General features: G+C 38.1%; 2 protein-coding genes across 2 annotated transcripts in view; one reads left to right on the top strand and one right to left on the bottom strand.

The window, feature by feature from the left end:
* Positions 1-21,962, top strand: part of CTNNA3 (catenin alpha 3) — a 917,365-nt gene that overhangs the window by 249,218 nt on the left and 646,185 nt on the right. The gene's annotated exons all lie outside the window — the stretch shown is intronic.
* LRRTM3 (leucine rich repeat transmembrane neuronal 3) overlaps positions 15,964-21,962 on the bottom strand; it is a 138,166-nt gene continuing 132,167 nt past the window's right edge. Inside the window, exon 3 of the mRNA XM_073353444.1 lies at positions 15,964-17,550. Coding sequence (XP_073209545.1) covers positions 17,341-17,550 — 210 coding nt within the window. The 3' untranslated portion in view covers positions 15,964-17,340. The remainder of the gene's footprint in view (positions 17,551-21,962) is intronic.

Here is a 21,962-nt window from a genome sequence, read left to right as displayed (position 1 = left end):
GTGACTACAGACCCAGACCCTTGGATCTTAAGAACAATGAACAATCCTCCCAACACTTGCACCCCCCCTTTCCTGGGAAATGTTGGATAAAAAGCCTCACCAATTTGCATAGGTGACCACAGACCCAAACCCTTGGATCTGAGAACAATGAAAAAGCATTCAGTGTTTTACAAGAAGACTTTTAATAAAAAATAGAAGTAAATAGAAATAAAGAAATCCCCCCTGTAAAATCAGGATGGTAGATATCTTACAGGGTAATTAGATTCAAAAACATAGAGAACCCCTCTAGGCAAAACCTTAAGTTACAAAAAAGATACACAGACAGAAATAGTTATTCTATTCAGCACAATTCTTTTCTCAGCCATTTAAAGAAATCATAATCTAACACATACCTAGCTAGATTACTTACTAAAAGTTCTAAGACTCCATTCCTGTTCTGTCCCTGGCCAAGACGACTACAGACAGACCCAGACCCTTTGTTTCTCTCCCTCCTCCCAGCTTTTGAAAGTATCTTGTCTCCTCATTGGTCATTTTGGTCAGGTGCCAGCGAGGTTACCTTTAGCTTCTTAACCCTTTACAGGTGAGAGGAGCTTTCCCCTGGCCAGGAGGGATTTCAAAGGGGTTTACCCTTCCCTTTATATTTATGACAACATGTAATGTCAGTTGTTCTATCACTTTTTAAAAAACCTTTATCTCTGATAGTGTGTCATCTTCATTGCTAAATATACATAAGACCGTCTAGACTAGGCAGTACTAGAGACAATGGAATAAACAAGTTTTAAAATCTGAAATAAAATACAGTTATACTCAAAAGAAATGTATATTTAAATATAGAAATTTTATACCAGGAGAAGCCTTTTCTTATGCTTAGATGTTGTTTGCTGTTAAGTCTTTTCCCACCCTAGACTTAAAGATCTTTAATCCTTCTTGTGCCCTATTTCAGTTGGTCTTCTTTCCTTACAGGTCTTCCTGATATATAACCTTAAATGTCTTCTCTTTTAGCTTCAAACCATGGCTTAGAATATAACTTGTCCTTGCAGTTTCAACTGCTTCCATACTGGATGCTAATATGTCCCTCAGGTAGTTGTATAGTATGATTAAATTACTTCTGTCATCTTTTCTTATTCATCAGAGCATTTAAGCCCATGAAGCTTTTGCTTGGAAGATGAATCCTGTATTCACATAATTATGCTCGTTGCACTTCTCTGGATTCTTTCCAGTACTTGGATATTATTTAACAGCTAGCCTACCAGTACTAGTAGTATAGTATCAAAATATATTTATAAATTATATATAATTCTTGGGTTTTTTTATATTCAATTAATGCACATTGAAAGTCATTGCATATATTGCGCCCTGTAATATTGTGCACAGTTTTCAATAATCTTTTAGGCTTTAATGAGCACACATTAATGCAACAAGAGTTGGATATTAATTCAGGATGGGTTTACTATGAATTTGGTGTACATAGCTGGACAAACTGTTAACAGCATCCTTTCCGGTTCTCACTTGTAGTCAAGTCAGCAAGGAATTGAAAACTCATTTATTTAATTTCTTCAGATATGCTTTCCACATCCCATCCTGTCTCTCCAAGGGGCATTAGGATACTTTTACTAAAGTTTGAATTTGCATTCTAAGAGAGAATTCAGATTGTAAATCTGTCTGCACTGTAAGGCTCATAAATTTAACAATTGTTTATATTCTAACACAGAGAGAAACTGTGCATGAATATTGATTTTATAGTTTTATGAATAAAACAGATTTGTATTAACATGAGAACGGCCATACTGGGTCAGACCAAAGGTCCATCTAGCCCAGTATCCTGTCTTCTGCCAGTGGCCAGTGCCAGGTGCCCTAGAGAAAATGAACAGGATATCATCAAGTGATCCATCCCCTGTCATCCATTTCCAGCTTCTGGCAAACAGAGGCTAGGGATACCATCCCTATCCATCTTGGCTAATAGCCATTGATGGACCTATCCTCCAAGAACTTATCTAGTTCTTATTCTGTTTCAATACAGTTTTTTATGACCCATGGCTAATCTCTCTAAAAGTTACTTACACCTAAATTTGTAAAATTATCTTTGGAAAAATAATCCAAATACCAATGAATATGGAAATCATTTCAGAATTTTTCCATTAACCTTTTATTAAAATAAGTCTTCAATAAGTTTCAGAGTAGCAGCAGTGTTAGTCTGTATCCACAAAAAGAACAGGAGTACTTGTGGCACCTTAGAGACTAAGTAATTTATTTGGGCATAAACTGTAGCTCCCGAAAGCTTATGCTCAAATAAATTTGATAGTCTCTAAGGTGCCACAAGTACTCCTGTTCTTTCTTTAATAAGTGCAGAGGCAAATTATGAAGGAGACTGAGAAGAAAAGAGAGAACACTAATACAATTGGCCAACGTTTGAGGATATGTTTGAGGAATGGAAATCACACCTGACAATCTGTGGGATGTGAAATGTTTTATGTCTAGGTTGCCAGTTTGAATCTAATCCATGGCATGATCCTGGAGTGGGATGCACAGTTAGATCCTTATGCTTATATCGCAGTCCACTGACTTTAACTGGACTCCGCATGGATGTAAGCATTCAGACATAAATATCTCATTGCAGAGTGTCCAGCTTGAAGTCATGACCACCGGTTTGCGTTTTAATGACCCATGTATAATATGCCAATAGATTAAATTCAGCTTCTAAAAGGAGAGCTGTCCACACCACCAAAACACCAGGATATTTGACATTAGTTCAGTTAGTATTTTTACTAGCAGTTCCAGCATGGTCTCCAAAGAAATAATGTGCTAAGTGTCAGAACTGCTTTCCCTCTTACACGTGACCCTACCAGGCCAAGGTTAAGGCACACCCTTAGACAAATACAGAGACGCTTGTATTGTCACTGCCCATGTTTTTTCCTACTCTTTGGGTAAACAGAGGAACTCACTCTCCAGGGCTGTCAATCTGGCACCTATCACAGATACTAATTCTGGTATTTGCCAAAGTTCAGGTGGGCACAGGGGTCCTGAGGCACACTCTCACTGGGCCTCAGCTCAGATTTACAGTTCAGCTTGTTAATCCTCTGAGTCACATTGAGGGCACAGCGAAAACAGCAGGTGAAGCCACTCAGGCACCATTCACTCATTGCTCTATCCACTACACACGCACATGCACGCACGTATGTACATGGCGGGAGAGAGCAAGTGAAAGCAGTCCTGAGATGCAAAGAGACCAAGCAGTTGTTTACAGCCAGAGGAGGGGCAGGTGACTTGCTGGAAGCATAATGGAAGGGAGTGAATCTTGAGTTTTGCGTTTCTAAATACGTGCACGTGGGGGAGGCTGCACCAGTTACTGCAGCCCACCATGAAATGTGTTAGGATAGTATGTCTCAACTTTGCAGAGTGCAGCAGTCTAGTAATAGAAGCCAACCCCATAAGCCATCATACTTTTCTCTGACGAGCAGAGGGTTGACAAGGAGAGAGTGACACACAGGCACTCTCCCAGTCTATGTCAGGGTCACTGCCTAGGCTTACTTCCCACAGGGCTCCTCTAGATCAGTGCTTCTCAAGCTATCTGATGCGGGGGACCGGCAATTTTTTTTTCCAACGTGCGCGCAGACCGGGAGCTGATGGCTTGCGGACCGACACCGGTCCGGCGACCACCGCTTTGAGTAGCACTGCTCTAGAGGACTATAGAGACACTCCTGGCATAAGGCAGCTAGAAGACTTTCTAAATGCCATGGTGAAGAGGGCAACTGATTACATAACCTTCCTCATGGGCAGAAGTACAACTGTGGATAACTGGGAAATATTAGTATTTTTAGAAATACTCTATACCCTGAGTGCATCTGGTGATATTATCCTACCTGACTGCATTGTTCAAAACAAGTTGTTAAAGAAACTAGGCAGGACAGGTAAAACAATTGGGCTACATAAGGTATGTCCCCTCAAACGTAATAGCAAGGTTTATATCTGTGAAGAGGTACTTCTCAGCTGTCACCGTGGTGACAGGGCTGTTCTCCAAGGCAGAGAATCTGGAGGTCAAAGGGCCCTGATCTGTTAAAGGATCTGCTCGACAGAGAGGATGGGGGAAAGTGGTCAGTGTACTGGGAGGCTGACTGAGAATTGGGGGTCTGCAGCAAGCAAACGGTAACTTGGTACCAGGGAGAATGGTGAGGCACCAGGACTATGTCAGGTCTACCAGGAGGCTTGAGATGAATGCTCTGTCTGTGTAAGACAATATGTGTGTAGGTTACTTTAAATGTACTTCTCTAAGTACTGTGTGTCTTCTGGCAAAATAAATCCAACTTTATTTTGGAGAAGCTACTTCTGTGTCACTGCTCATTATTACAGTTCACGAGCTCCCAGAGGAAAACTCTTGCAGGTGCCAAGCCTGTTGGGATCCCACCCCGAAGGAAAATGGAGGCACAGGCCTGCCACTTGAAAAAGGGTGCACTAAGGGGACTGGAAAAGGGTTTCAGGAGGGGCAGCCTACTCAGAGCTGTGACACACACAACTGGAGATAATGCAGGAATTCTGAAATTGCCACTTTCTCTCAGTGCTAGGCGTACTAGAAGGCGCTCACATACTCCTACAAACTTCCAGTGCTGCCTGCGGAAACGGGAAGTGCCCACACTCAGTGAGCATGGTGAATATGTGTGACCATCTATTGACATATTCCTGGATTTTTCTACAGCTGCAGTGTGTTGCGTCTTTGCTTGTGCTGTCTAAAAGGGGAGTCAAAGTCCAAAGCATTCATGGAGTAGGGAAATCTACTTAACTGAGTCAGCCAGGAGTATTCACATTCATTCCTTTCGCTACATCTACTCATATCCATCCAAGCAATACTGGCACGTCTTCTGTTTTGTGTGTTCCTTAGGTCTGAATGGATTATTTCTACTGTCCATTGGTAACCAGATCAGCGCTTGAGGCCCAGAGCAATTGAGGAACAGTTTGGCGCAAGTGTGCACAGGAGAAGCTGGATAAAATTTATGACTGTAATAGATGCATTTTTGAAACTCCCAGGGATTGAGCACTCAGCTAAAGTTAGAATCTGAAAGCTGGATGGAATTTTCAGAACTTCTGCAGAGCCCTCTTCACCTTTGAAAAAATTCTCTGATTTCCAAAGTCAGAACTGAGCAACTGGATTTTCTGCTGCATATCCTTATGCTATCCTCTCTTTGATATTTCCCCAGCACATTCATGAAAAGCAACACCACAAATAAAAACACCTTCCACAATTAGCTGTATACTAGGGCTGTCAATTAATTGCAGTTAACTCACACAATAAACTAAAAAAAAAATTAATTGTGATTAAAAACATTAATAGCGATTAATCACAGTTTTAATTGCACTGTTAAACAATAGCATACCAATTGAAATTTACTAAATATTTTGGATGTTTTTCTACATTTTCATGTATATTGTATTCTGTGTTGTAACTGAAATCAAAAAGTGTACAAAAACAAAACAATGTAAAACTTCAGAGCCTACAAGTCCACTCAGTTGTCCTACTTGTTCAGCCAATCGCTAAGACAAACAAGTTTGTTTACATTTACAGGAGATAATGCTGCCCTCTTCTTAGAATCGTAGAAGATTAGGTTTGGAAGAGACCTCAGGCGGTCATCTAGTTCAATCCCCTGCTCAAAACAGGACCAACCCCAACTAAATCATCCCAGCCAGGGCTTTGTCAAGCTGGGCCTTAAAAACCTCTAAGGATGGAGATTCCACCACCTCCCTAAGTAACCCACTCCAGTGCTTCACCACCCTCCTAGTGAAATAGTTTTTCCTAATATCCAACCTAGACCTCCCCTACTGCAATTTGAGACCATTGCTCCTTGTTCTGTCATCTGCCACTACTGAGAACAGCCTAGCTCCATCCTCTTTGGAGCCCCCCTTCAGGTAGTTGAAGGCTGCTATCAAATCCCCCATCACTCTTCTCTTCTGCAGACTAAATAAGCCCAGTTCCCTCAGCCTCTCCACGTAAGTAAAGTGCCCCAAGCCCCCTAATAATTTTCATTGCCCTCTGCTGGACTCTGTCCAATTTGTCCATATCCTTTCTGTAGTGGGGGGCCCAAAACTGGACACAAGACTCCATATGTGGCCTCACCAGTGCCAAATAGAGGGGAATAACCACTTCTCTCGATCTGCTGGCAATGCTTCTAATTTTGTAGCCTGCGTTACAAGGTATTTACGTGCCAGATACGCTAAACATTTGTTTGCCCCTTTGTACTTCGGCCACCATTCCAGAGGACATGCTTCCATGCTGATGACTCTCACTAAAAAAACGTGTTAATTAAATTTGTGACTGAACTCCTTGGGGGAGAATTGTGTGTCCCCTGCTCTGTTTTGCCCACATTCTGCCATATATTTCATGTTATAGCAGTCTCAGATGATGACCCAGCACATGTGGTTCATTTTAAGAACACTTTCACAGCAGATTTGACAAAACACAAAGAAGGGACCAATGTGAGATTTCTAAAGATAACTACAGCTTTCAACCCAAGATTTAAGAATCTGAAGTGCCTTCCAAAATCTGATCGGGACGGGGTGTAGAGCATGCTTTCAGAAGTCTTAAAAGAGCAACACTGCGATGCAGAGACTACAGAACCTGAACCACTAAAAAAGAAAATCAACCTTCTGCTGGTGGCATCTGTCTCGGATAGTGAAAATGAACATGCATCGGTCAACACTGCTTTGGATTGTTATTGAGTAGAACCCGTTATCAGCATGGGTGCATGTGCCCTGGAATGGTGGTTGAAGCATGAAGGGACATATGAATCTTTAGCACATCTGGCACATAAATATCTTGCAATGCCGGCTCCGACCGTGCCATGAGAACACCTGTTCTCACTTTCAGGTGACATTGTAAACAAGAAGCAGGTAGCATTATCTCCTGCACAAGTAAACAGACTTGTTTGTCTGAGCGATTGGCTGAACACGAGTAGGACTGAGGGGACTTGCAGGCTCTAAAGCTTTACATTGTTTTACTTTTGAATGCAGTTTGTACATAATGTTACATATTTAAGATCAACTTTCATGATAAAGAGATTGCAGTACAGTACTTGTGTTAGGTGAATTGCAAAATACTATTTTTTTTACAGTGCAAGTATTAGTAATCAAAAATAAATATTAAGTGAGCACTGTACACTTTGTATTCTGTGTTGTAATTAAAATCAATATATTTGAAAATGTAGAAAACATCAAAAAATATTTAAATAAATGGTATTCTATTATTGTTTAACAGTGCAATTAATCTTTTGTAATTAAATTTTTTAATCGCACGATTAATCACAATTAATTTTTTTAAATTGCTTGACAGCCCTAAAATATACACATAGGGCAGTGTCAGAAAAACTGATGTGAAAGTTGCTCCCATTCCAGTCATTCTTAGCAGACAGAACTTTCAGAAGCTTCTTTTGAATAAAAGGTACCATTAAACACTGTTATATCAAAAATGTAAAGCCTCACTAGGTTTCACTCACTACATGCTACATTACTTTTTAAACATACAATTTTTCAAGGATTTAAAGGACTTGCAAAGTACTGAATTCGACATCTACGCCAACCTATGAAGAGACCTATCCCACACCTTGCAAAATATCAGTCTTTCTTGCCTTCCACTCCAAACATCATAAAAGGTTTCCAGTCAATAATTATCTATAACACTTTTGTTAGGCTAGATGTCACATATTGATAAATGTATTGGGCCAGATCCTCAGCTGATGTAAATTCTCCTAGCACTATTTGCTGCAAAGGGGGCCAAGACAATTAGCACCAGCTGGGAATCACCCCGTAGTATTAAAGGCTTTGTGAATAGAAGCGAACAAGGTGTGCGTTACTGTTTGTAGTAGCAGAAAACCAGAAAACTTTGCTTTTTGGTGGTTTTAGAATCATTAAAATGTAAGGCTGGAAGGGACCTTGACTAGTCATCTAGTCCATTTCCTCACTCTGAGGCAGGATTTAAGTATATCTAGACAATCCCTGACAGGTGTTTGTCTCACCTGTTCTTAAAAACCTCAAGTGATAGGGATTCCACAACCTCCCTACGTAGCATCTTCTAGTGCTTAGCTATCCTTTATAGTTAGAAAGTTTATCCTTAATATCTAATCTAAATCTCCCTGGCTGCAAACCAACCCAATCACTTCTTGTCTTGTTCTCGGTGGACATGGAGAACAATCAATCAACAATCTCTTTATAACAGCCTTTTACAGATTTTCAGACTTCATCATGTTCCCCACTCAGCCTTCTCTTCCCTGGACTAAATAAGCACAGTTCTTTCAACCTTTTCTCATACATCATGTTTTCTACCATATCATTTTCTTTCTTATCATTTGTGGTGCTCTTCTCTGGACTTTCTCCAATTTGTTCACTTTCTTCCTGAAAGTGGGGTGCCCCAAAACTGGACCCCTATATATCAGCTGAGGACGCCGCAGTGCTAAGTAGAGCAGGGCAATTACCTCCTGTGTCTTACCTATTATATATTATATGCCTTTTAATACATTCCAGAATTACATTTGCCTTTTTTACAACAGCATCATCTTGTTGACTCACATTCAATTTGTGATCCACTATCACCCCACATTCTTTTCTGCAGTACTACCTGCAGCCTTGCTTGTTAAAAAAAAAGTACAAAAATTAATAATTTTACTGTTTGTTGTTGTCGGTTGTTTTTTTTTTTGTAGATCTCGCAAAGAAATTGTAATCTGGGTCAGATAAACTATAGTGTGCTCACTTGGGAACAAAACTTTTCTGCTTTGGAAATGGACAATTGAAAATCAATTGATATATTTTTCTGGCTGTGTTAACCCAGAGTGAATGTCTCCTCTCCAGCATTCTTAGTTGACAGAGAGATCTGGGAGAAAGAGCCAAGTTTTTTGAAAGTAAAATGAGGAGAAATATAAGCCATCTTGATAAAATTAAAGTGATAGACCAGAAAAAAAATCCCGGTATTTTATTTGCACATTTAAAAATGGTTTTTGTTGTGTCTGAAAATAACAGCTGTAGTTTTACTTTTCCTGGAAAGAGGAACTGTTTTTAGGGACGCTGCAAATAAGGTTTGTTCTAACTGTGGGAGTTTAAAGACAGGGAGCTTAAATATTTAAAGGAATCAATGTGTTGTTGCACTCACTGTTGCAATGCCTAACTCAGGAGCAGAAGTCTCATTTTCAAAAGGGATTTAGGCACTCAGGGATTTAGGGTCCTAAGTGACTAAATCCCTTTTGAAAATGAGACATCTGTTCCAAAAGGCAGGTATACACTTAAAACAGTGTATCGGTGCAGCTGCACTGCTGTACTGCTTTAATTAAGATGCTTTAAGATGACGGGAGAGAGCTTCTCCCAGGGGCTCAGTTAATCCTCCTCTACAAGACCGACATAGCACTGTCTACACTGGCGCATAGGACAGTATAACTGTGTTGCTCAGGGCTGTGGATTATGCACACCCCTGAGCGATGTTGTCATACTAAAGTAATTCTGTAGTGAAGATCGGGGTAAGTCAGTTAAACATTGCAACGGTGAGTGCAGCAATGCATAAATACCTTTAAAAATCTGAGCCTGGTTCTATAAAAATAAAACTATCAATAACAAAATGCAATAGGGCAAAAAGGGGGTTATATTATCATCATTACTAAGGAAATAACTCAGATCATTATCTCTATTGAAAGAACAAGATGGCAACAAAATCTATTCATTGTGAAAGATTCAGTTAAGAGCTTTTCATGCCTCATTTATGACATACTTTGGTATAAATCTACTGAAATGACTGAAGTATACAGTGCTGGAGTGACACTTAATTTGTTATTAATGAATATTCTTTCTAATTGAAGAGTTTTTCCTTCTCAAAGGAGCACAGCATCAGTATATCCAAAGTCTTAAACTATTTGACTTTGAAATATATTTCCTTGGTGCAATCATCTTGTGATTAGACTGTAGATTGAGTAGTTGTTGAATTCTATCAACCATAAAGAATTTATTTCTTTTGGAATAAAAAGTGTTTAACTGTTATTAGGTGGATACTGTATAGCTGAAGCTTGGAAAAATCACTTACATAGGATAACTCAACATCCTGAATTCCTTTGCTGTTTATTGCTGTAATGTAAGTCATACTGAGGTTATTTGACATTAGTAAGGATGTAATGTGTATCCACAGAAATTCCATGGTAATGTAATATTAATTAATTTTCACTTGTAAATTATTACCCTTACATATGTAATATCTAAATTGGTGACACTTGAAAGTGTCCATTATTATGAATGTATTAGGTCTTTAATGTAATAGGACTAGTTATAATTAATTCAATGTTGCAGGCTCATTTACTGGCACACAGCCTGTGCTCCATGGTAGCTAACATCTAAAGAGACAGGTTTTAGAAGTGATTTATTTATCTACAAAATTGATGTTGAGGAAGTAGACTATAAGCACCATTGCATATGGGATTTTGACAGTTGTACTCACTGCGCTTCAGCTTATGTAAAAATTCATAGCAACATTCGAGTAGCAAAACATTAAAGTACAGTAATTCCTTTGGCATTCATTAAAATAACATTAATCATGAACTCTGCTGGTGTTAATGTTGATTTATTCTGAAACTTTAAAATCAATAAGAGTCCATAATTAACCAGAGCAGGAAAAAAGACTTTGACCGAGTTACTTTATATTAACTCTGTCAGTTCAGTTTAGTGTTAGAAACTTTTTGAGGCATTTTAACAAGAATCTTCCTTAAATATGGATCAAACAGTCAAGCCTGTAGAGAGAGAGAGAGGAGGTTCTTGCACATTCTGGCATTGGCTAGTATTAAAAATTCCTTTAAAAATGTATGTTAAAAAATATATGGCGGCACTTGATGACAAATGGGATTATTTTCATGTTAATTGGTGCAGTGGGATTGACAAAACTGATAAGTAAATGCTTTGGTTTTGTGGAGCACTAAAATTTATAAACATCCCAGAAGGGAATTCTCATAGTGTAGTGGTTCAGAGTTTGGATTCAGTTTGGATGAAATCTAAAATTTTGGACTGTGATCCATACCTTATTCAAATTTTCTGAATTTATCAGTCTTCCATGCCCGCAAACGTGGTCGCTTGGTATCAAATATAACAATTAAAAGTAACTTAAATATTGTTCTGCTATAAAATCTGTTCATTTATTTTAAATAAAACACTTTTTCTGAACTAGAATTAGGGACGGAGCCAGCACCACTTAACAAACAAATTTATAGTAAGTGCACTTGCTGGAGATGTACTTTGTTCCTGAAAAATACACAGAGTTTATTGAAAATATATCAGAAATGTTCAGCTTGTGTTGGGAGAAGCATACGTGTGTTTTGAAAGAGAGAAGTCCTTGTAGAGGGGTTCAGGAGTATCCTAACTTAGGTACACTTAAAAAATACTTTGCACTTGGGCAATTTGGTGTATGCCAAAGAGAGAACATTTACAAGTCTTTTCAAGACTCATGAGGCCATTCATATCTGACAAAGATGATTTAGCAAATCTCAGGGAAGAAGTGAACTATATCAATGGCAGAAAGAAAAGGAGTACTTGTGGCACCTTAGAGACTAACCAATTTATTTGAGCATAAGCTTTCGTGAGAAGTGAGCTGTAGCTCACGAAAGCTTATGCTCAAATAAATTGGTTAGTCTCTAAGGTGCCACAACTACTCCTTTTCTTTTTGCGAATACAGACTAACACGGCTGTTACTCTGAAACCTATCAATGGCAGAGAAATCCTTCCTACCTTCACTTAGATTTTGTAACAAAATAATAACAAGGAGCTCTGGAGAACTCCTGAGAGCCACCTTTAGTACATCACTACCTCTAGATTCTTCTGCATATTTATTATCAGTGGCAGAGAAACCTAGAGTCTGGATAGTAGTGTTCTTAGCTGCTAACTCCTTTGGACTGTTTTACATTAATAAGATGTGTACAGTTAGTATGTTGGAATAAATAACACGTACATTGTTCTGTTTATTTAAATATGGTGCATTAAATTAATTTAAGTAACACAAATGAACAGCTAGTAGTTCTTTTGGGGTCAGCCACAGAAAGTCGTATGATGACTGCAATTGTAATGAACATTCAACTCAGTAAAGCTTCAGAAATCCAGGACCCCACTCCAGTATTTAAAGGAGCACTAAATTCTACAGTGCTATGGCTTGAGCTGAAGAACTGTTAATTTATAAAATCTATTTTCTCTCGGCAGTCATTATCAACACAGTCATGTGCCTGTGCAACATGTGCCAGTGCATGAGAGATGCCCCCCTCAAGTTTGTAATTCTTGAGATAACTACATTTTCTTAGGTTACTTTGCCAATGAACTGGCATGACCTGGGTATTTCTTATGTGCCTTGGAAAAGTAAAAATGGCTCTGATAATTGATGTTATTGTCCAAAGGCAGCATTTCCTCTCTCTGGTGAACAGAAGATCTAGTGAGAATTATTGGGATGGAATTATTGCAGTGAGACCTGGCACACAACAGCGAAACATGCCAAATAAGGGTTTCCTCCCTCCCAGCCTACTGTACCGGGAAGTATGGGAAGATTGTTGGTAAGTATGTAATAATATATTTAGCCATCTAGGGTGCTGTACAGTCAATTTTATATGAAGTGTTACATTTGTTGTACACTGCTGAAACGTGTGGTTAAATGTAGTGAAATACATATTGTACACATACATAAAGTACGAAGTTTTAAGAACTGGGAAAGCTGTCCAGTCTCACACTTGTGTCTTTAAAGTGTACCATAATGTGACCATCCTGGTTTTTCATTAGCCTTACCAGTCCCCTTTTCAAACAGCCTAGATATTTTTTCGACTCCTTTTCTCTGAGTCAGTCGCTTTCCTTGTTAATGTATTCAATATGTTTATCACCCTTTGAATGCAGTAGTAGTTCCTGAATTCCTTACTGATTCCTGGATTACTATATTGTGGCCCCTAGCTTTGAATGTCTTACTGGTTTTAAAAAATGTACATTGAGCTTTGTAACAGGGTAGCAGATTTTAGGAATACTGGGGCTGCTCTTCTGAGTTACATTAATACCAGATGCTAGAACCCTGCACAGAGATGCAAAATTCTTTTTGTTGATTTACTTTGTCAGATCAGCTGAGAGTCCAATTAGCTTTTACCCAGGAAGAATAAAGGGTTTCAGCCTCTCTCAGGCAGACAGGACCAGGGGTCAAGACAAGAGAGGTCCTGTAGGAAACAAATGTCAGAACAGTTAAGCTCAACAGAATTCTTAGGCTGAGGTTTGTTTTGTTGTTGGTATAGCTAACAATTAAAGTAAACACCAAGAACAGCGTAAGATTGTATGAGATTGCATGTGCTAGGATATAGATATTCAGGCCTGTCTGTAAAGGCCTATACTCTAAGAATTTAGGTGTATTCTTATCACTTGGCTAGTTATAGAGGTATAAAAGAAAGAATCAAAATAACTGTCTGCCGGTGTAAGAGCCTTCTCTTACTGTGAGAGTCTGAGGCCCTGTTCTTAGGCTAAGGCCTTTGGCTAAGCAACAGAGCTGGGAAACGAACGGTCACATCCTCACATTCCAAACTAGTCACATTGAAATAAGGTGTTATTGGGCTGTTAGGAATACAATCCTGTCCTGATAATGCCTATTGCCTCCAGAGAAAGGGAAGTGCCTAGAAAATGTAAAAGGAAACTTAGTTTGATAGCATCCTGTCTGGCAAGAACTCACTTATCAATAGCTGGGATGTGAAATCCTCACTTCTGTATTGTTTTGTCATTATAGTTCCCACTTTGCTATTGTTTGTCTGTATAATCTCTGTCTGGTTCTGTGATTGTTCCTGTCTGCTGTATAATTAATTTTGCTGGGTGTAAACTAATTAAGGTGGTGGGATATAATTGGTTACATAATCATGTTACAATATGTTGGGATTAGTTTGTTAAATTTCAGGGAAATGATTGGTTAAGGTATAGCTAAGCAGAACTCAAATTTTACTATATAGTCTGCAGTCAATCAGGAAGTGGGTGGGTGTGTGGGGTGAGTGGGGGAAATGGGAACAGGGAATGGGGGTGGGGAAATTGGAATCATGTTTGGCTAAGGGCAGGAATGGGAATAGGGACACAGGTGTAAGGCTCTGTGGTGTCAGAGCTGGGAAGGGGGACACTAAGGAAGGAAACTGGAATCATGCTTGCTGGAAGTTCACCCCAATAAATATTGAATTGTTTGCACCTTTGGACTTTCGGGTATTGTTGATCTCTGTTCATGCAAGAAGGACCAGGGAAGTAAGTGGGTGAAGGAATAAGCCCCCTAACAGCATGTGTATTAGGAAAAGGGTAGAAATGTCACCATTTACCAACTTCTAAATCCCTTTCAGTAGGGATTTTCAGGTTCCTTCAGTGTTTTTTTTTTCTTTAAGTTTAAATCTTTTATCAGGTTTTTGTGTCTTTTCCCCTCATAGTTGGGTTTACTTTAATAACTTTATCTTGTTACTTGCATTTTTAAGAACTGGCATAATCTGTTGAACTGCAGAAATAGTGGGTCATGATTCCATGCCTGAGGGCAGAAGATAAAAGGGCCCAAAATATTTTCTGATCTTAGCTTGTTCCATTCATATGATTTCCCCATTCTTGACATTTGTCCCATTCCTTATTGCTACGATACCATCTGGGCGTAAAAGCATATCAAAGTGCATTAACTAACTGTGAATGTGCATCAACAAGGTCCACATAGACAATTAGAGTTCAGTAGACTAGTTCTGGGTAGATTCACACCCCAATTTGCTATGAACTAAATTTTCACGTATACACACCCTAAATGTGTGATAGGCTCTTCCATGTTTTCTTTTCATATTGTCTCATACTTTGAGAGTCAGAAGCACATCACATCTCTGAACATACAGCAATTTCAAAATGGCATAAGCAAGTCTGAGCCCCACATTTGTTCCATAAAAGTTCAAGGGGAAATGGGCCAGAGGTGGTCACAATGCTCATGGAAGGTAGCAGTAAGGGTAAGAGGGGTTTAGTAACTGAACATCCATTCCCCTCAAAAGATCAGTTCTTATTTTACCCCAACCAGTTAAACCATCCATATTCATCAGAACAAAGCTGGATGTGAAACCTAAAACCACAATGCTGAAGTAATGGGAAGTAATTTGTTTCCACACAAATATAATTTTAATATTTCAGGCCTGCAGCTAAGTTTTTTGTTCCCTTTTATAATTAGCTGAATATATATTTTTCAAACTCTGCATAGTAAAATTCCAAAATAGAGAATGATGATCAGAAATCCAGGAACTCACTGGGTCAATGCAGTAAAGAAATTAGAAACTGAAAAAATATGAAGGTTAAGATGAGTCTTAAACATGACAAATAAAATGTTTTGAATACCAAATAATTTATGCAAAACGTTACAAAATCTGAAGTGCTAAATAAATTGTTGATACAATGTACTCTATTTTGACATTTTGTTTACACTTAAAAGATAGTGAATGTAGAGTCCGTTGTATACAATATTCTAAAGGTATTTTTCCTATAATAGTTGCTTTATTGTTTTGTACAAACAATTTGAAATGCAATTTTAAATTTAAATCTTATTTTGTGAAGGCACACTAAAATATGTTGGGCGAAACATCCAAAAATAGACTTGTGGTTATGTAATTTCTCTTTATTTTTTAAAAAGTTGCTACTACTGTACAAAACACTTTTTTGTTTTAACCCTTTGAAGGCTCTTGGGTTCCTTTTCTATTTTTCACTGTCAGCATGGCATATTATTTTTCTAAACTATGTAATCTTTCATGATTACCACATGAGTGTATTGTAAGAAATGTTGTCTCAGGATGGTGTTTATAGAAGCCTTGAAGCTTTAAAACAGAAGAATGAGACTGAAGAATTCTTCAATCCATAGATTAAATGGTAGACATATTATGGGCTCATAGAATTATTATAATTTGATTTATCTTTTTGTATTTCAAGGTTTTTTTTCATAACTTGATCTATCAGAACATTGAAGGACTATTTATCTTTACCTTTTGTTCTAAATTACTTTATCTTTTTAACAAAGTGGATGTTTTCTGCTTTTGAGTTTTTATAATTTTAACCATTAGAAAATGATAAGAGTAGTATAGCTCTGCACAGAAAGGAAAAATAATGGTGGGCCTGATCCCACTGAGGTCAATGGTAATTGACTTCAATGGCAGTAGGTTTTGGCCCTAATAAACTGGCTTGTCAACTTCTGACTGTGTTTTCAAAATACTATGTGGGAGGCAAGAGGAAAAGTTCTGATTTTTGTGTGTGCGCTCGTGTGCATGGCTCATCCTCAAGACAGTTTTGAAAATGAATCCTAATATGTGGAATGAAACCTTAAAATAAAAATCAGATGCATCTGAGGTGATGGATGATTTCATTCAGTGCAAATCTTGTAAAGAGACAGCTGACTGTTATGGCTACCCACCCATTTTATCCTGCAGTACAATAAAACTTAACAAAAGTGTATCCTTGTCAGTTAACCACGGCATCTTGTAAGTGTATGAAACCTTGTTGCTGTGGTTACTGCCTTTGTCTCCAGTGTTTTTTTTATCCATGGTTCATTTTTTCTTTAATACAGTACTATACAAAGGAATAAAATAATGAGTCATTCAGAAATGTGTTGTTAAAATATCCCTCTTTATCGTTACATTTCACTGCTTTAGAATTAACTTTCACAGGCTGTTAATTCAAGGCAACAGTTAAGTCTGAGAAGATCTGTTAAAAATTCTGTGATTTTTGTTTTTGTTTATAAGAAAAACTTGTCTATGTAATTGAAGAACTTCTTACAAGTTTGAACAATTAAACCCTTCTTTTAGTGAATGTATTATTTCTGGTACAAGTAGATAAAATTCTACACAGTAAGCATGGTAAAAATTGTGCATGTTCTGCACAGCACAGAATTTTAGAGTAAAGTTTTCTGGGCACAAAAGCAGTAACAAAACTGTCCCTACAAAACTGAGTAGCTGAATAACACAAGAAATAATTTTTGTTAATTTAAAACTTTAGAAACTGAAATTTGTAAAGTGAGATGTAATTCAGTTCTGGTACTGAACATACCAGCTGTTCTCAGTAATTGAAACTTTACAGTATGAAAAAATACATTAGATCTGTACAGTTTTTACAGGTAGGTAGGATGAGTTTTGAAAAAAGATTTGCTTTAAGGGTCATACTCTGCTTTATGTCAAAAATACTGCACAACTTAGCTAATTACAAATTGTAGACTTGAAACAATTCATGTCTTCATGTATAACTCTTGGTTCTCTTTTAATTAAACAGGGGTTTCAGAAACCATTTTAGAACATCTTCCTTGTTTTGTCCTTCAAGTTACATAGGTTGGTTGCAGCCCTCTGTTACAAATGAAGTCAGTTAAGCTAGCTGCTGACTGTGTTCACTGATTCTTGCGGCTGTTGTTATTGTGCTGAGATCCAGATCAGTCTCTAGGTGTGTTTCCATTGTTTCTTCCTGTGCATTACATTCATAGGGCTTATGAGCAAGGAGTTCATGATGCACACCACAGTAACTTATTGTGGGTTGGTCATAGGCGAGAAATGTTGACACATTCATAGATAAAGGTATCTGGGGAAAAACGGATATGAAAAATAGACAGTTAGCAAAAGACATAATTAACTTTTGTGATGTGAATTTGATGATGATGAAAGTGAATATCTAAAAACATTGGCTAGCGCCAAGAATAGTGCTTCCCATGAGAACTTCCCCTCACACCTTTGCCAATGCTCTTCAAACCTTACTGGTATCATCTTTGATGCCTGGTGCTGGGCCTAGGGATTTGTTTGTGAAATTTTGTGTATGGCAGAGGAGCCACAGAAGAGTCTTAAAGATGCAAATCAAGGCAAATAAACTTTCATAATATATTTAGCAAATGCAAAATGTAAACCACCAAAAATGTATAGGGGACGGGGAAGAGACGTTACCAAATTGGTAAGACATGGAATATTTTAAGTGGGATTTACTTGGCTGCCCAACTGCAAATAAGTGACTAGTGGACATTTCCAGACTGTATCAGATTTTGTAGCAACTTTATAAAGTGGATAAATATCTACTACAGGTTACCACTTTATTACTATTTATGACTTAAGGATAGATTTGAATATAGCAGGTTTCCATAGGTGAAAGGCCTGTTTGAAGAAATAGCTGCATTTCATTATTTTTACCCCTACAGTTGGAGCCTCCCCTCACTTTATTTCATATAAATTAGGATGACATTTAAATTTTTTTTGTGACTATTTTCATGAGGATTTCAAAGAATGTCATATATAGTTATCACAAATATATTTCAGAACCAGAGATGAAGAGAATATAGACCTTAATTATAAACATTTCTACTAGCAATTCTTTCTTGCTAATAATATAAATCTGAAGGATGAAAAATACAAAAAATGATTATAGTAAAACGGTTGATATGAGTAATGCATGTATAGTATTTTTTTTAAAAAGATTTAGTCAGCTATCAACTTGCATTTTATGTATGCCACAGAGAACAGCTTGTAGATTTGTCACTTTTATTGTTCTGTTTCTGCTCCAAAATAAACCTGTTTTGAAGCTTGACTGGAACTTTATAGAACTAAATATAAAGACAATTCCAACACAGACTTATATTTAATGATGACTGCTATTAACTGAGTGTGATATTTTTAATTTTTTTTAATTCTAAAAGCATTCCAAATATTAAATGGTTGAAATAATAAAAAGCATGAATGTTTCTCCCTTGCAGTAACAACTTGATGTACTGGGGATGCTGTATTTTAGAATAATTTCAACAAGAGGACAGGGTTCAGAACATGTTAATGTGTCAGAGCAGTAAAATTGACCACTTAAAAATGATTTTTTTTACCAAATTCAAAGAATCAAAATAAAAAATCTCTTTTTAAGCATAGTTTTAAATCTTATGCAACTCATCTATTATGGCCTGTGGTACATGATTTTTGTCTATTGCTCAAAAGTTTTGGTTGATCCCATACATATTTTTTTTAAGTAGGGCTAAAATAAAATCCTGCAGTCATTAGGCTTTTTGTAAGGAGGACCATGAGTCAAAACTTGGCGCTGACTGCAGAATGCAAGCCCCGATTCAGTAAAGTATTTTAAAATATACTTAAGTGCCACTGATTTAGGGTCTAATTCAGCTCCTAGTCTTTTTATTAACTTCCACTTTGGGAATAATGAATTGAGAATGGTCCTTAAATGATTCCTCAACATTTAGATGACATTAGGAAAACATGTAAAATTAGACTAATTTATCAATTTACAGTATTTATTCTCCAGTCAGATGTAATTCTTACTATTGAGGAGAGTGATTTTTCCCTTTTTTTTATACTCTGTCACTGTCCCGTGCTTGTACTCCTTATGTAGACAAAACTTAATTAATTCAAGCAATTCTGCATATGCTCTGTTCCCTAAAGGACAGGTAACTTAAAGTACAAAACATAAATATGGAATTGAATCCTAATAGAAATGTCTTCATGGTCTCTTGGATTTTAATGAAAAACATATCCTTCCTGTGTCACTCTTTTTGGTTTTCATTACTAGTGCAGTGCTGTGATACTAATTATCCTATATACCTGTGGATGCCTTCACTATCGTATATATGTCTAATCCTTTTTTGTGAACATTGTTAAACTCTTAGCTTAATTGATCCCCTTCCTGTTCTTTAAGGAATGATCAGACTTCTCTGGTTCAGTTAGGTGGAACCCAGCTAAGGGAATTACCTCTATTGCATCTTTGTTTCCTCCCATCACGAGACTACCTCCCTTAACTGGAGGTTCAGAATCACCAATTCTGAGGTGGGCCTTCTCTATAGTATCCCTATATCTGCCACACTAAATAATCTCATCTCTCTCTCTCTGCTGCACTATTTCAGCAACTCTGGTTTTAAGCATCTATGCTTGGGCCCTGGGAGCCACAAACTGCTTCTACCAAGTGTGTACATGTACCATTTGGCCATAAAGTAAATAGCAGTACTTTTTTGCATTGTGCACGGGCTAGTCCTCCCTACCTGATTAATTTGCTATTGGTGTTCTAGTCTAGGTCCATACATAATGTGGGCTTTGTACTCTGTGGTTATGTACTAAGTTTTAGCTTCTAGTTCTTTGAGTGATGGTCTCTATGTGTATACCACTTTGGGGGTGCACATGCACCTAAGACCAGAACATTTTTATTTGCAGTTTTGATGCTGCCTCATGCTCTGAACTAAGGGCATAAAGGAAGGCACAGACCACCTCTCTAAGTCCTTTCTACCACTCGTGGTCTGATACAGAGCCCCTCAGTGTTCACAGCTTCACTAGCATTCCTTAGTGGCCTTCCTGAGTGCTATCACCTCTTTCGGAAGAGTGGGTGAGCCCAAGGCCCGAATGATGGACCCTCCCTTCATGGCCTTTCATAAGGATAAGGTTTCTTTGAGGTTACACCCAAGTTTATTCAGAAGGTTCCCTCCCAATTCCACATAGTTCATGTCAAACACCTGCCTGTTTTCGAGCCTAACCTCACATTACCATTCTCTGTTGAATCTTAGCTTTTACCTGCAAAGGACGTGACCCTTCAGTCTCCAAGACTTTGTTTCTATCACTGAATGGATGAGGGGGAAGCAATCTCCTCACAAAGACATTCTAAATGAATTTCAGATTGTGTCCTCCTTTTCTATAAACTCGTGCAGACTCCTTCACCTCAAAGTGTCAGGGTCCACTTGGCCAGACTTTTCTTCAGGGTTTTCCTCACCTGGAGATCTGTGGAGCAGCACAGTGGGTTCTGTGCATACGTTTGCTAGACTTTACACCTTTGCTAGACTTTACATAGGGGCCTCTTCTGTGGATTTAGCCTTCTACAGCAGTCCTGCAGTCTGTGGGGTAGCATTGTTCCTCGCACACTCCACTTGGATGAATACTGTTTGGGTGCAGTGGACCATTGCTCAAAGAAAAATGAAAGGTTACTTCCCTTCAGTAAATGGAGTTCTTTGAGATGTGTGATTCCATAACCCACCCTCCTTTGCTTTGCTTCAGATCTTTTCCTAAGGTGATTTGTGCTAGAGAAGGAACTAGAGGTCTGTGCCTCTCCTTATGCTCTCAGTTTGGCATCAAGGAGGCTCAGGACACAAGCATGGGCCAACAGGTGCTGCTAGTAAAAAAAATATCCAGTCTTAGGTGTATGGAGTGCATGTACACTCCCGCAGTGGAATGCAGGGAGGGAATCACACGTCTTGAAGAACTCCAGTTACTGTAAGGTAAGTAACCTTTCTTTACTTGTTTATTACATTTAATCCAATGAACTTTCTCTACTCCACTAAGAATTTATTAAGCTGTCTACCTGAAGGGCTGAATTGCAACTCAGTCCTAACTCCCCTGTCTTTTCTCTGTGCCTTGCGGTATCAAGGGTGCCCCAGCTAAAGACTATATGCTCACTAATTAAATTTGTGTCTATATCTAACCAGTTCAAAGCATGAGGACTTTACACCCACATGAAAAGAAATCTTTAAAAAAAATTATATGTGTGTAAGCTTTAACATGACATCATTCTTTTAAGGTTCATTTTATTTGTGAAGCTTGGGGCACCCAAGGGACAGCCAAGTGAAGTTACCATGTGAGGACTAGAATAAATCTGTAATGAATCCACAGTGTAAACTCCCACATATCGTAATCTTGAGAGTCAAGTAATCCTTGATGTGGAGAGATCACCCTTTTGGAAAAGTGAGATGTAATTCAATCAAACACTAATTGTGTCAGCAGAGGGTAAATATTTGTTGAATTATTTTGCACTGTAGAAAATTACATTGTCCTGGACCCATGGGCAGAAAGACAAGATGCAAGGCATGTGATTTAATTAGGCCACATCTTGAGTAACTTAATTCATCTGGGAATCATCCAGCAATAACTTGTATAGTGCAAGTCATGATTCCTTCCTTCATCATTTCCACCTGGTAGAGGATTGTTATCGCTCCACTTCCCCAACAGCTGGTCTCCAGCCCGTTGTTGAGATTCCAC

This window comes from Lepidochelys kempii, chromosome 7 (genome assembly GCF_965140285.1).
Source record: "Lepidochelys kempii isolate rLepKem1 chromosome 7, rLepKem1.hap1, whole genome shotgun sequence".
Taxonomy (NCBI): domain Eukaryota; kingdom Metazoa; phylum Chordata; order Testudines; family Cheloniidae; genus Lepidochelys; species Lepidochelys kempii.
The sequence above is the reverse complement of the archived record's forward strand: the minus strand, read 5'-3'. Positions and strand labels throughout refer to the sequence as shown.